At 39.8% G+C, this 14,422-nt stretch overlaps 1 protein-coding gene across 1 annotated transcript in view; it reads left to right on the top strand.

Annotated features, from left to right (window-relative positions):
- PLEKHA5 (pleckstrin homology domain containing A5) overlaps window positions 1–14,422 on the top strand; it is a 72,315-nt gene extending 57,893 nt beyond the window's left edge. Inside the window, exons 16-30 of the mRNA XM_079303087.1 lie at window positions 2,164–2,226; window positions 2,776–2,856; window positions 2,982–3,131; window positions 4,509–4,610; window positions 5,216–5,327; window positions 5,522–5,568; window positions 6,341–6,529; window positions 6,987–7,104; window positions 8,432–8,547; window positions 8,979–9,188; window positions 10,521–10,655; window positions 11,627–11,748; window positions 11,975–12,120; window positions 13,081–13,165; window positions 14,250–14,422. Coding sequence (XP_079159213.1) covers window positions 2,164–2,226; window positions 2,776–2,856; window positions 2,982–3,131; window positions 4,509–4,610; window positions 5,216–5,327; window positions 5,522–5,568; window positions 6,341–6,529; window positions 6,987–7,104; window positions 8,432–8,547; window positions 8,979–9,188; window positions 10,521–10,655; window positions 11,627–11,748; window positions 11,975–12,120; window positions 13,081–13,165; window positions 14,250–14,268 — 1,695 coding nt within the window. The 3' untranslated portion in view covers window positions 14,269–14,422. The remainder of the gene's footprint in view (window positions 1–2,163; window positions 2,227–2,775; window positions 2,857–2,981; window positions 3,132–4,508; window positions 4,611–5,215; window positions 5,328–5,521; window positions 5,569–6,340; window positions 6,530–6,986; window positions 7,105–8,431; window positions 8,548–8,978; window positions 9,189–10,520; window positions 10,656–11,626; window positions 11,749–11,974; window positions 12,121–13,080; window positions 13,166–14,249) is intronic.

Below are 14,422 nucleotides of genomic sequence, written 5' to 3'. Positions count from 1 at the left end.
TTTATTCAGTTCAGTTTTATGTCTGTGCTCATTTAGACTTAAGCAAAGGGAAAGCAAGAAAAGTTTGTATCTTACTTTTTGTGATGATTAATGGTTCTCTAGTTAAAGGGCAAAAGCATTTACAATTTCAAATGTGTTATTTATAAGGCTCTTTTGTCTGTCATTTTGTTACATCTTCAGAGTTATTTAAATCACTTGACTTAAATCAGTCTGCTCTGCAGACTGTGATGTAAATTCACAGGTACAAGCCAGGAAATTATTCCATATTACAGACAAGGAGAAAAAGGGATTTCTACAGACAGGACCCATCTCTACCTTGTTTTGGGGTTTTTTGCTGCTTTCTAATACTAGATGAGGAGTGTTCATCTTGTTCTCTAATCTTTTTCTCTAAAGCAGTACAGACTGACTTTAAAAAGCAAAATTTTCCTCAATTCCTCTTGTGTGTGTGAGTTCCCTTGAGGAGTAAAAATTAGATTTGAGTGCAACAGGCTGACGTTGGTAATTGTTCTTAATACATTAAAACACAGAAAAATAGCCCTTAAGCTTTTTGTCCCTGTAAGGATAGGGAGGTTTTGCTTATGGCTTGTTATTATTGTTATAGGAGCTGCATACATGGAACCTGCTAGGCATGTTGGATTTTGAGACATTTCAGGTTTTGTTATGAACACAAGATTGTGTCCAGTCTAAAAATCTTGTGTTTTCAATTTGTACCTGAAGTGTTTTATATCACAGAATTCAAAATGAGAGGAGAACTTGGCATAATGGGGCTAAATGGCCCTTTGCCCTGCTTCCTGAGAGCAAGAAATACTTTTAAAAGCAAGCAGTAAACAAGAGAACCTTCTGGAAATCTTGATCTTGTGCTCAACAAGAAAATGCACTCCAGCTTGGTATTAATCTGTTTTCCTTTTCTGAATACTGAAGATTCCTTTCAGGAGGTGCAGAGGGGTAGGGATGCTCAATTGGCAAACTGTTCTAAACTTGACTGTAATTAAGGTTGAAATGACAAAAAAAAAAAAAAAAAAAAAAAAAAAAAAAAAAGTCTCTCTTTTTTTAAAAAGTATTAAAAATACTGGCTTGAGAAAGCAATGCAGCCACATAAAATGCTGAGCAGTGACTTGGAAAGGTGCATTTATCTAATAGGGGATAATCTTCCTTCTGCAAAATCTCTCTCTTGTGAAATTTCCTCTGTAAGCTAAAGACATTTGGCCATGTTTATGAGTTTTATTTAAATATTTCCATTCCTCATTTTTCTCTCATTGTGACAAAAGCAACAGTAAAATAACACAACTCTACAACAGTGGGAGTTTAAATAGATACCTTAATTTGTGTTACACTCACGAGGTGCAAAAGTGCTGTGGCTTTTTTTCATATTCCAACATTCACTTTCATAAAACATCCATTTCAAAGCAAATTATTGTGTGTGTTTTAATACACAATTCATAGTTCTAAATTGTCACCAGGTACATTTGCATGAGGTATGTGGACATAATATTAAATGAAACACTTGAGCGTGCTGGAGATTTGTTTTATGTTTGGAATGCTTGTCCCATGAACCCTCCCCCAGTTCTTTTATTTTTAATTGTCCCTTAACATGGACTTGTGTTTCTGTAGTCTTTCCAGTCACAATAACCTAATTATGACAGACATGTGGAAGAAAAGCATCTCTGTTGGACTCTGTCCACACCATGGTTTTAATTAAATAGAATATGAGGGTTGGTAGTTGCTGTGTGTGACAGTTCACTCTAAGATGAGGAGCTGCTTTTTTTCTTGAAAAATATGATGAAATCTTGTAAAATTAGCAGTTAGGAACTTAGTGTGAGGAGCTGTGTGAAGGTGGTTTGAGGTTCTTGGCATCCTGACCAGCACAAGGAGACAAGTTTGCCCAGGTCCAAAGATCAAATAGAAGAAATTCCCTTTGTGGCATTTCTGCTGGTGCTCTCTTGGAGGGGAGGAAATCCTATAGAAAGTAGGAAATCCCACTGACAGTCTGCCTGACATTCCATTTCTTTATTCCATTCATGTTGATTGGCTAAATATGCATTGTTCCATGTGGCAGGTTTACCTTTCAAGCAAAAGCTGATTTCTCTGTTAAAACTGTGTTAATAGTTTTCATTTTCACAGTCCAACTAAGTTGTTTTATGGCAATATTATTCTTCCTTGTAGTTAACACAAGAAGAATGTAGGGGTACACTGTACAAATATAGAACTGAAGAGCTGGACATTGATGTAAGTCATTTGTATTCCTTCATTCCTTGTCAATCTTGGTGTTTGTCTCTTTGTTTTGACAATAATTTTCCTTTTGGGTTTGAAACCCACTTGATACAGATGATTGCCAGCAGAAATTAAATCATGGTATATGTCTCTGTCCTAAGCTCCTGACTTGCAGGAAATATTACATTTTGGGCTGAAATTTTAACCATTTGATACAGTCACCCGAAAAACCATGGGACAGACTGGGAATGTATAATATCATCTTTGTAATACTAAGCAATATGTGAATTAAAATGGAATCTAATACCTGTTATTAAGTTGGAAAGATTTAGCTGTAGAATCATAAATTCTATGTTTTGAGCCATGCTGCTTCCAGTTGCAATAGCACTTCATAGTTTCTTAAAGTAATTTGAAAATGCAAGACTGATGCCTACATAATTTTAGTATTCTTATTTCAGTAACATTTTCTGCAGGCTGGGCTAACGATTTGCTCAAGTTGGGTTGTGATGACTGGAGTTGCCATTAAGAAAACGCTAATTGTGTTAATTTTCTGTTCTGTACTAGGCTAAGCTTAGCCGTTTATGTGAGCAGGATAAAGTCGTGCAAGCACTGGAGGAGAAGCTTCAACAGCTACACCAGGAGAAAGTAGGACAATCGTATTTATTACCCGAAGTGGATGTTATTTTATTGGCAGAGTGCTGCTAGGTGAAATAAAGCCCAAAGCAGCCCGGTGGTGCAGAACATTAAAAATGATTATTTTTCCTCCTCAGTACACGCTTGAGCAGGCGCTGGTGTCGGCCAGGCAGGAGATCGAGCAGCACGGGGAGCAGCCAGCGGCCATCCAGAGCCTGCTGCTGCAGAGGGATGACCTGCAGGATGGGCTGCAGGGCACCTGCCGCCAGGTGTGCCGTGCCACCGCTGTGAGTCACCCTCCTGTGCTGCATTTCACAGTCCTGACTGCTGTCAATGGGATGGGTTTGTTATTTAAACCAGGAGTGGGTGCACACTGACCTAAATGGTGTGGTAATTATCGCCTCTCAAACCCGACAAAACAAAGTAAATAGTGCAAATAACCACGTCATGTGATGGTAAAATAGAGCACAAACTCCTTTTGATTTATTTTAAGTGAGTGCCCCTCCTTCCATGCACCTCATGGAACCATTATTTCCTCATTGCGCTGTGATTGGGCTGTTTTTGTTATTTAAACCAGGAGTGGGTGCACACTGACTTCCTTGGTGTGGTAATTATCGCCTCTCAAACCCGAGAAACCAAAGTAAATAGTGCAAATAACCACGTCGTGTGATGGTAAAATAGAGCACAAACTCCATTTGATTTATTTTAAGCAAAAGCAGCTGCGGGGCTGCCATAGTCTCTCTAATAGAGGGTCATTGCATTTAAAGGATCTTTCAAATTATGCACTTCCCAAAGTCTTTAAAAACAGGGAGATAAGAAGGAAATTGCTGTTTATTGTCCTTTTCCCCTTTGTGGTGGTTTCTGTGCTGAAATGACAAGGAATCATTTTTGCCTGCTTACAGATATATCCAAATCTGTATTTATTTCAGTGTCAGGTTGCAGGGGTACAAACTGAAGTGCTGTCAGCCCTGAAATCCTGGTTGCACTCTGAATGTTGGGCTGTCTTGTCGAAGGAATTGGTTGGACACAGAAAAGGAACCAGGGGAAAGGAAATCCTCAAGATACACTTTTCCTCATTAACTTTTTTAATTTATTCTAAATGAGGAAATTGCTGGATGTAGGCTGCAGGAGTGGGATGGTGGGGCTGGCCTCAAAGGAGAATCTATAATTTCTTTTCACCTTTTCCTCCTGGTGCTGGCAGATGTGTAAAGCAGGGCTGCACAGCTCCATTTCACTGAATCACACAAGAAATACAGAATATTTCAGAGGATTCCCCTGCATAATGCACTGCCTGTGCACTCACACATGTGTGTGTTCTGGGTGAGAAAAGAGATAAATTTGCATCCATTCTTGTGGCTTTTCTGCCTGGCTGGAAATACAGCTTAAGATCCCCATGCCTGCTGACTATAAAGGCATTTTCTGAGGAATTTACCCTTGCCTGTCTTTTTGTTAGTGAAAAGACAAAGTGCTGTTTGTTTGAATTTCATTCACTATCCTTAGAAAATCAAAAAGCTGTTTAAACATTACATTCTCTAAATTATGTGTCTGTTTATTTACTGCTGGTATCTGTTTATGTGTCACTTCATCAAGTGGGAAAAGAAGAAAATTTTTTTTTTTTAAATTGAATATTCATCCATAATTCTTTCCATTTGTTATATACTTAGGAACTGGAAAGAGCCTGGAGAGAATATGATAAATTGGAGTATGATGTGACTGTAACAAGGAACCACATGCAGGAGCAGCTGGATCAGCTGGGAGAAATTCAGGTGTGGCCAAGATCTTAGAGTGCACTCCATTCACTTTGACTTTCTGTGAGCTTTAAAACCATACAAAGAAAACAGGGGGGGACAAAAGGTGAACTAACTAGCTTTTAATTTCTTTTTCTACCTTGTAAGTTCTCAACAAGTCTTCAGGTTTTTTTTGTTGTTGTTGTTTTTTGTTTGTTTTTTTTTAAAACGTGTTAACAATGGTATTCCTTTGGTTGATTGATATCTGTGCAGCTACAAAAGAGATCACAAGGAACCCAAAATGTGGCAAATTTGCACTGATTGCTCCTCAGTCTGCCTGTCCATGGATGTAAATAGGTTTATATCCAGCCCTGTGTGCTTCCCCACCTCTTTGGGGTGGGAAGCGATGCTTCCTTTTCTGGGAAGGCTGCTTGGATTTTCTTTGGAGATGAAATTCAGTTCTTGAAGTGAACTTTGAATCAGCAGATTGACTGAGGCATTATGGAATCAGTCATTCTTACACTTTCTGTTCCAGACCAAGTTAGAGAGTCTCTGTCACGACTGCATTTTATTTTCCTTGGCTGTGAAAGGAAGATTTTCCCATTTTTCCCCCGTTTGCCATGTGCTGTTTGTTTTCTTGGCAGACTGAATCAGCAGGGATCCAGCGTGCTCAGATTCAGAAGGAGCTGTGGAGGATTCAGGATGTCATGGAGGGTTTGCTGAAACACAAACAGCAAAGAAGCTCTTCTGAGGCAGGTGAGCAATGGCTGTGCCACAGGAATTGAAATTTGGATCACAGAAATTGTCCAAGCTCCATTTGTGTGTTTGAAAAGAATGGCACAATGACTAAGACATTGGTGGATTTGTTGGATAGCAACAGGTTGTAGCTCGTATTTTAAAAGCTGTTTATTGAAAATCATTTTTCTCTTTTTTTTCTTTCCCCCAACCAGGCATCATGGTATCAAGGACATTTTCTTCTATTAAATATAAAAATGAGGTATGGTTTTAGCATATTTACTACTTTAGCATCGTGGAAGTTGTAATATGGCTATGGGAAAAGCAAGCATTATTGTGACTGTTCTAAGGCTGTCTGCAGGATGTATTCAATATTATTTTCTGTAAAAACATGGCATTATGAAATAGTTTGAGAAGCTGATACCTCCACTAGTAATTCTACTGCTCATGTGTGCTGTGTCTCTGTATTCTTACTGCTATGTTTCTCTTTTCCATGTCTTACCTTTTCCTCTCCCTAGGCTCTTACCATAGAAATATAAGCCCTGATTTATGGATATCTTTTCTACCCACCACCCTTTTCCTGGGAAGAAACACACTGCTGTATATGTTTATTCAGATACAGAGCCTGGTTCTCAGATGGCCAGAGCACCCACAGGAGGATCTGCAGCTGTGGGAGCTCCCAAATGTTCCATTCCTCTGAAAATCTGGCTACAAGTCACACTTTAAAGGGACATTGTCACGAATAACTCAAGTGTATGCAGTATACATCTGACTTGCTGAACTTCCTAAAAGTCTTGTTTATGTAAAAATCTTTGGAAAAATAATGGATTTAATTTTTACAAGTACGATTGGGAGAGTTTGTCCAACGGGAAGTGCAGGTGTTAGGATTTTATTTTTTTTTTTTAACTGCTCGATGTGGCACTGTCCCTTTACCTGCCAAACCTGTAGGCTCGGTGATCTCTTTGTGTTTTTGAGTTAACCTCACTGTACCAGGTGCACACGTCTGAATAAGGTGACTATTCTACAATCTTTAGGAAGAGGAAGTAGTCCCACCTCGTCCTCCACTCCCTGGGTCCTATGAGTTTACAGAGCATCCTCCCATAGCCCCCCCTGTGCCCAGTGATAGCAGCTCCTTGCTCTGTTATAGCAGGGGCCCCGTGCATCTGCCAGAAGAGAAGAGGATGCACCCAGTGCAAGCAAATCTCAGAAATGGATCTTACTGTGTAAGTGGCTGCAGCTGCCACCTCCCCCCTCTGCACACTCACCAGTTTTCTTTGCCCATCTGGCTACTTTTTTGTGTCGTGGTTCTACTTTTGTTTTGGTTTTTTGCAGCTGCATCGTTCGCTCTTCGCATTTTCCTGTCGTACCTTCTGTGCATATGTCAATTGTCTTAAGACTTAAATTTCTCCAACTTTCTTAGAATTCTTCTCCTTAGTGCATTAAAAAACTCTGAGCTCAGTTTTTGAAGCTCATACCAACAAAAACCCCCACAACTCTGCCTTTTTGTGGCAATTTTTTTCCCCTGTCATTTCTGATTTTCTCCAAATGTCGCTACTCCAATTAAGTACCAAAAAATTCTCCTGTCTTCAAGTGAGAGCAGAATGTTTGTTTTGAGTCTTAAGACATGAGTGCTGGTAGCCAAGTGCCTGTTGACTGACCTGGTGCCTTGATGTCCCTCAGGGTCCTGATTATAGACTTTATAAGAGCGAGCCCGAGCTGACCACAGTAGCAGAAGTGGATGAGTCTAACGGAGAAGAAAAGACAGAACCACTCTCAGAATCAGAATCTTCTGCCAAAGGTTTGTCCCCGGGCACGGGGGGAGCTGCCCCGTGCTCTGTGTCTCTGCAGCTTCCACAATCAAATCGTGATTTAATTATGTGACCGGAGAAAATTCAGAGAAATCCAACGTTGCTCTCGGCACCAAGCCTGAAATCCTTATTGACACCGTGTCTGATCACATCACTCACATTCCCCACACACCATTCCCTGGAACAATTACCCATTTGATGTTCCTGCCCTTGAACAATTACCCAGTTTTGAATCGAGCTCCTCGTGTTGTGTCCCTGGAACAGCAGCACTGCAGAGTTTTCAGCCTCTCCTAAGGCAGGCAAACAATGTCTTTTTCTTTTGTTTTTTAATCTTGTAATTGTTGAATTGCCTCCTGTCCCCCTGATATAATAGGAATAATGATCATGACCTTGGAGTGTACAGACAATAAAGGTCTTTGCAATTGCTAAATGCTTTAGATTCTTCTCTTCATCTAGCTCCCATAAAAGCTACTAATTGCTTGGTAGAGTCTTTTACCAGGACCTGCTTCTCAATTCTGTTTGTTAAAACACACAGAATAGTTGGTTAAAGGTGACTTGAGGAACATGCTCAGCTTTAGTGCCTCCCAAAATAACACGTTTAAGAGCTTTGAGAGAAAGTGCCTCAACTTAGCTGGATTTTTTTACCAGCGCCAGCAGGATCCCTGCCCTCTGTTCTGGTGCTTTGCTGAGCATTCACACAGCAGGCTGATGCAATGATAACACAGTTTTACCAAGGATTATGATTGCACAAAGATATTGTTTGCACCAGAATGGTCATAGAGGTTTTAAAACTGAGGTTAGCTGTGTGACTGGCCCTGTGATATAATTAAGCTTGCAGGTGCCACACAGTTTGTCAGTTCAGACTCTCCAGGGGATTTGCTGAGATACAGTGTTAAGGCACATAATTACAATTCTGTTACCTTGCTGGTGGAAAAGGGAATATTTATCCCGAGATTTGCTAATCATCAATGGCCTAAATTGAGAGACTTGCCCTTCTGACGACATGTCTGTGATGTTTGTGATTATTCACAGTAATTCATGCCAAGAGGTGCAGTAGTGATAAAGGCAACAGGCATTTCTTGTTGTCACCCATAGTGACAACCGCCAGGCAGTAGCAAAAGCAACCACTTGTGATAGTTGCAGTTCTGTTATGGTGTGTGATATGAAATAAAGAGACCCAGATCTGTGCTGGGGCAGGGAACACTCTTGTGCCACCCTGCCTGGAGTCCCAAGGCTGCCAATGTGGCTTTTCCAGAGGACAAACCAGCAGTTGTGGCTGTTGTGCACAGCTCTGAGTGTTGCTTTGCTGTTTTGCAGGCTCACATTTCCCTGTGGGAGTTGTGCCACCCAGAACCAAATCCCCAACACCAGAATCCTCAACAATAGCATCCTATGTCACTCTGAGGAAGAGCAAGAAGATGGATCTCAGAACGGTACTGAAGGCGGGTTTCATTTGTCATTAAAAGTACAAATCTGCCTGGAAAGCAGTGAATTTTGAGAAAAAAAAGTACATAAAGGGGGAAAATATCATGGTTAGAATTACAGGTTTGTGTGCTTACAGTTAAACGATGCCCAGCTGTAGATTTTCTTGAAATAAAAAGGCTAAAAATTACTATTAGATGTCCTGGCTCATTAAATTTCAATTCTATTTCTGTCTTTAGTCACATATTTTCTGTTTGCCAGTTTATGATGTCTGATAAATCGTTTCAGCTTGAGAGAGCGGCTTTGAGACAGCATCTACCCATTCTCTTAATCTTTATTTATCACTGCTGTTCAGAAGAGCCAACTGCTCCCTCCTTTTAGTTTGAATTCCAGTGTTCATTCATTGAGATGGTTTTTAAGCAGATATTGTGTTTCCTTGAAGGAGAGACCCAGGAGTGCAGTGGAGCAGCTGTGGCTGGCCGAGGGGCCCCGGCCCCGCATGTCCCTGCAGGAGCAGATGGAGAGGATGAGGAGGCACCAGCAGGCTTGTCTGAGGGACAGGAGGAAAGGACTCAGCATCCTGGCAGCTGCAGAGCAGGCTCCTTCCCTGGGCTGCTCCTCTGCCAGGGACAATCCCCTCAGACTGCCACAGGTGGGTGCCACAGGCAGCTCTGCACCACAGGACACAATTCATGAGAAAAGCCATTTATTTCCCTTTGGGAAGACACCCACATTGGGGTTTTGGTGACATTGGGGGCTCTTGGTCAAGTGCAGCAAACAGTGTGGAGCTCAAGGTTTGTGGCTAAAAACAACAATCATGATTCCCTTGATCCTGAAATGAGTTCAGTGCTGATTTTTGTGCAGTGTATTTGAACATCTGCAACGTTTTTAGGTAGGAATGTGCATTTATGATCAGCACTCCTCTCTTCTGCTGTGGTGTTTGAGCCCAGAAATACATTAAAACAGAACCCACACTTTTGTTTGCACTCCAATTGGTTATTTGCCTAAAGGATGGGGAGATCAGGAAGCAGGAAATATTGCTCTGAATATATATCTTTAAAAAAATCCAAACAAACAAACAATACCCAGAAAGGCAAACCAAACCCAGATACAGGAGAGCAGCTATTAGGCAGCCTGCTACTTTCTAAATAGTTAAAATTAGTTTTCCAGTAGCTTAATGGAGTTGATTTGGGGTTGATTTTTTTTATTTCCTTGGGGTTTTTAATCTTTTTTTTCCTTGGGTTTTAATGATAAGGAATTTACAGAGTAAGAGAGATGATCTCTGAATATTTAGCTAATAGTCCATGTCACAAAGTCACTTTTTCTATCACAAGTTGAATTTTAGGGGAGCCAAGACACTGATTTATGTACTGATTTAGGTGGAGTTTGCTCTAATAGAGTGCAGGTGTTAGATCACAGGAATTCAGCTGTTGGATTTGCTGCTCCTGCTTTTCTCAGCTCAGATTTCTTTTTTTTTTTTAAAGATATAATTAATATCCTCTGCCATTATCAGATGCTGTGTTGTCCTCTATTAAATCAGTTCACACTGAGGCTTGGAGGAAGTGCTTGCAGGTGCACTGGGAATTTTGTGCTGAAAGCAGATTTTTATCCTTTTTTTTTTTCCTTAAATCAGAAAAAGATGATATTTTATGAAAAGAGCAGTGCTTATGAATGCAAGTAAGAATGCTGCTAAGCTGCTTTGTGACTGAGCTAAATATGAATGAAATTTCAGGAGATTAAGGGTGACATTGAAATGCTGGAGTGAAAGGTGGGGCAGAAAGCACAATAATCTTAGAGACAAAGAAATGTTAAAACAAGCTGAACTGTTTCCAAAGGTGCAAAACGAGAAAAGAATGATTTCCATTTTACTCACTGCAATCTGTGCTTAAGGTTTTTTGTTTTGAACCAGTGAGAGGAGAGCACAAAGCTCAGAACTGTGATCTCTTTGTAACAATTTGTCCACTCACCAAATTTTGTTGCACAGAATCGGAAGAGGGACGATGCAGCTAAAGAGAGCAGAGAAAATAATCTGAAACAAAATAATGCAACTCCTGGAGAAGAAAGAGCCCAGCTGAGGAAGGATGGAGATGAAGAGCATAATTCAAATTTTACTCAGGAGGTACAGAACCATTCCTCAGCTTGTCTTGCAGTAACAGAGTATTTTGAGACAGACACACTCCAGAGTGAGAGAATCACTCAATTCTGTCACATCTGTCTGCAGCTGAGACATGGAATTTTCTTGTACATGTTCTTTAAATAACAGTCATTGCCATATTCATGGCTCAGTGTTATTTTTGACAGTGTTATTTTTGGATTTTTGTTTGGCTGTATCACATAGTTTATAGAAAGCAGAATGAAGCTGACACAATAAATTAGACATGGAAGTGGGCAGTAGCTGAACTTTGAGATATTTGTCACTGCTTTGGTTTCTGCCTTGAAATAGTTTGAAACTGGCAGGAATTACCTTGGTGTTTGTGGTACTAAAGGGCTCTTAGCACTCAGCAAAACCAGACTGTGAAGAATGGATTACTAGAGCGGCTTCTACACAATCATTTCCTGTTTACAATTCAATATTTTTTGAAGTATTGTGTACAGGCTTTTTCTTCTTCTACATCCCTATTCCTCAGTTCATCATTCTTCTGTTTATTCATCCTTCTGCTTTCCTATTTTGTATTTAGTTCTAAATATAAATCTGATGGAGAATGGCATAAAATCCAATAAATTGATATTGTTATCCATTAGAAATACTTCCTTTCTGAGAGATTGTTGCTTCAGGCTTTAAGAGCACCATTCATTCTTATCAACAAAATATTGGAGCATCTGGGATTTTTGTTGGCCTTGAGAAGAGAGGGATCTGGAAGTTATTAAATCAAACCTGCCCATGGCCTCTGGTAGAAGTTTTAGGATAACTCTATTAACCTGCATGGTATTGATAAAATTTTTTAAGTTCTGTAACCCTGAGTTACTAAGTATACATGATGGCAAAATTTGTCTGTTAATAAAACTGTTTCCTGGTACTGTATTTCTTACCTGCCACTCGGTGTGTGTTACAGCTTTCTGTTTCATGATTTCAATTTATTTTTTTTATAGCTGTCAAAAACTGATGATCTTTTATCAGATGCACGTGTTGTATCTGACTCAAAAGAAGTGAATAACGAAGAGAAGGCTGAAAAGAAAAATAAATTGGAAGAAACACATGATGGTGATGGAAGGTAAAAATCAAACAAGATGTTCAGAGGCTATTTTAAACTTGGCCAAGCAACTGCCATAAAGACTGGAAAGGTTTATTTCCATGGTTTTGGTGGGTGAAGCAATGTTTATTTATAATGTATATATACACATGTAATGTATAATGTACATATGCAATGTTTATAATGTATATAATGTGTATAATGTGTATAGAGCCAGTTGTAAATGCTGTGCTTTTTTTTTCAGCAGCTTGCAGAATGTGACCACGGTTGCAAACCACAAACCCAAAACCAGCTCAGAAGAAAGTGAAGTACTTAGTGTTCAAGAACAAGAAGGGATTGTGTCTTCATTTGAATTGCCAGCACAGTCTTCAAAAGGAAATCAGGCAGCAGCAGGTATGGAAAAGAGTTGGACTGAAGCACAACTCATCCAAACTTGATTTCATTTTGCTTGTGTCTTTTGATGTGCTGAAAGTCTTGTGAATTGAAAATGCTGAGCTGGCCTGCAGGTGAAGTGTACAGCTTTATAATGTGCAGAAAAAGAGTTTCCCAGTGGACAGCTACAGAAATTCCATTTTTCTGAGGTTTTAACAAAGCTTTTATAGTTGCTAATTCAGGGGTTTAAATACCTGTTGCCAGAAATTGAGTCATACTGAAGCTGTTGGTTGAAGCAAATCCTTCACTTTTCATCTCAGTCCTGGATATTGTGTAGATTTTTACTATTGCTGAGTGACCTTGGCTATGCCCAAAAAAGTGGAATTATTGAGAGTTTCCAATAGTTTAAACTAGCAAGTAAAAGACTCCAGTTGGGCCATGTTTTGAGGAGTAAAAAAGATGAAGAAAACAGCAAACACCATCTGACTGGTATAATGACTGTTTTTCCAGAAAAGAAGGGGAGTGAACAGGGAAGGAGGAAGGGAGGAGATAGAATTCAAGACAGTTTTAAGGTATTTGCTGATGGGAATGGTTAAGGCAGCCAAATGGTTCAACTTAGGGATATAAGTCAGTGCAGTCAGCAATCCTTTCTGTGGCTGGATAATCAAAGCCAGAACTTGGGTGTGCATTTTGTACTGCTCAGCAGAGTGAGAAAGCTCATTTAATCTGAGCTGGGATGTGAAGGTGGGTCTGGGCATATCCCAGCTACTCCAATTTTACTCTTTTTTCATTTTCTATTAGTTATTTCTGAGCCTGAGCCGTGTTTTTTTTTTTTTTTTGTGCTGATCAGATTTGAACTCCTCACTTTGTGTTGCTTTCATTTGTTCCTGCTGATATTTGCTATGGCTTGACGTGGTGATTTTTTTTCAAGCTTGGCTTCTGTAACTGGTGTTCTTCTTTATTTTGCTGTATGGCTGGCAGTGAAAAGTTTGCCTTCCTCACCAGAATCGTCCCTGTCAGCAGCTGCACCCAGCCAGGCACAGCTCACTGAAGGATCACATTTCATGTGTGTATAGTTACAGACAAGTACGTTCTTTTTTTTCCCCACCTCTGCAGCTCTTTGCTATTGTTTTTGTCACAAAAACAAACAATTTGTGTAGCTGGTACTCAGCGAGGCAGAGTGTTGAACAGAAATCAGCCAGAAATCAGATTGGTGTGTTTTGCATTCCCTGTGCAGCTACAATTCCTATTTCCACCTAATGGGTGGAAATACAAAGTGTGTGTTTGTTTAGGCAAGGGTTTAACAAAATTAGCAGTGTGAATGCTTTAGCACTTTACCAGCATTTCAATCAATCCACATTGCTTTGTTATCTGTTTAAATGAGCTTTCCACTGGAAGAATGAGCTTTGTTTCAATGGAAATGTTAAATGCAACTTAAAGCTTTAAAATTTAAATTGAGACTTTTTCAGTCATTTAGCCTGAGGAGATCTGAAAATGTATTTTTTTTTTTTTAATTTGCTGTCCCATTCTCAATTGCCAAGGTTTAATTTTAGTAAAATTAGGCTTGTTAGTCATGACAGAGACCTTGGTGGCACAGGATATTGTAGGAGTGAGGAAAAGCCCCTCGACACGAGGCTCCTTTCCATTTGCCCTGAGTAATGGGGGGATAATGAAATTTCATACCTGGATCCAAAGCTCAGGAAGGTTTTTACCAGTGAACTGTTAAAAGCTGTTTATAGATGTCCTTGCAGCAATTACCAAAACCCAGCAAGCTCTGGGTTTTGAACAACTCCAGAATGGTGCATCCCTCTCCAAAATGTGCCTGCCATGTCTCAGACTAGTTAGGATCTTTGCAATTATTACTGGGTTTAGGTGAGGAGCATTTGGAGGTCACAGGATAAAACTCTGAGTAAACACACTTTCTTTCCAAGTGGTGTGAATTTGGAAAAAAAAAAAAAAATTGGTTTTGCATTTTTTCTGTCAGGAAAAGAGATTTTTGGGAACAGCTGATTCCTGAGATATTTTGCTGTGTTCTGCACCTACATTGCTAGGGTGAGGTTGGGAATTCTTGGCTGTGTTTAATGCCCTGAGTTCTTCAGACAATCTTGTTTTGCTAAAATAACATGACTCAATGTGTGTCTGTCTTTCAGCACTAATGGCTTCTGTTGAAACAATTCACGCCTGAGATGTGTGGACCTGACCTAGGAAAATAGGAGAAGATATTGTACAGTATATTTTAAATCTATGAAATTCATAGTTCTGATGCTTTTGGCCACAGAGCATCGTTTTTATCACTTGCTGGAAAATGTTTATTCCAAGAAAG

Source organism: Erithacus rubecula (assembly GCF_903797595.1).
Source record: "Erithacus rubecula genome assembly, chromosome: 4".
Classification (NCBI taxonomy): Eukaryota; Metazoa; Chordata; class Aves; order Passeriformes; family Muscicapidae; genus Erithacus; species Erithacus rubecula.
This window is presented reverse-complemented; position numbering and strand designations above follow the sequence as displayed.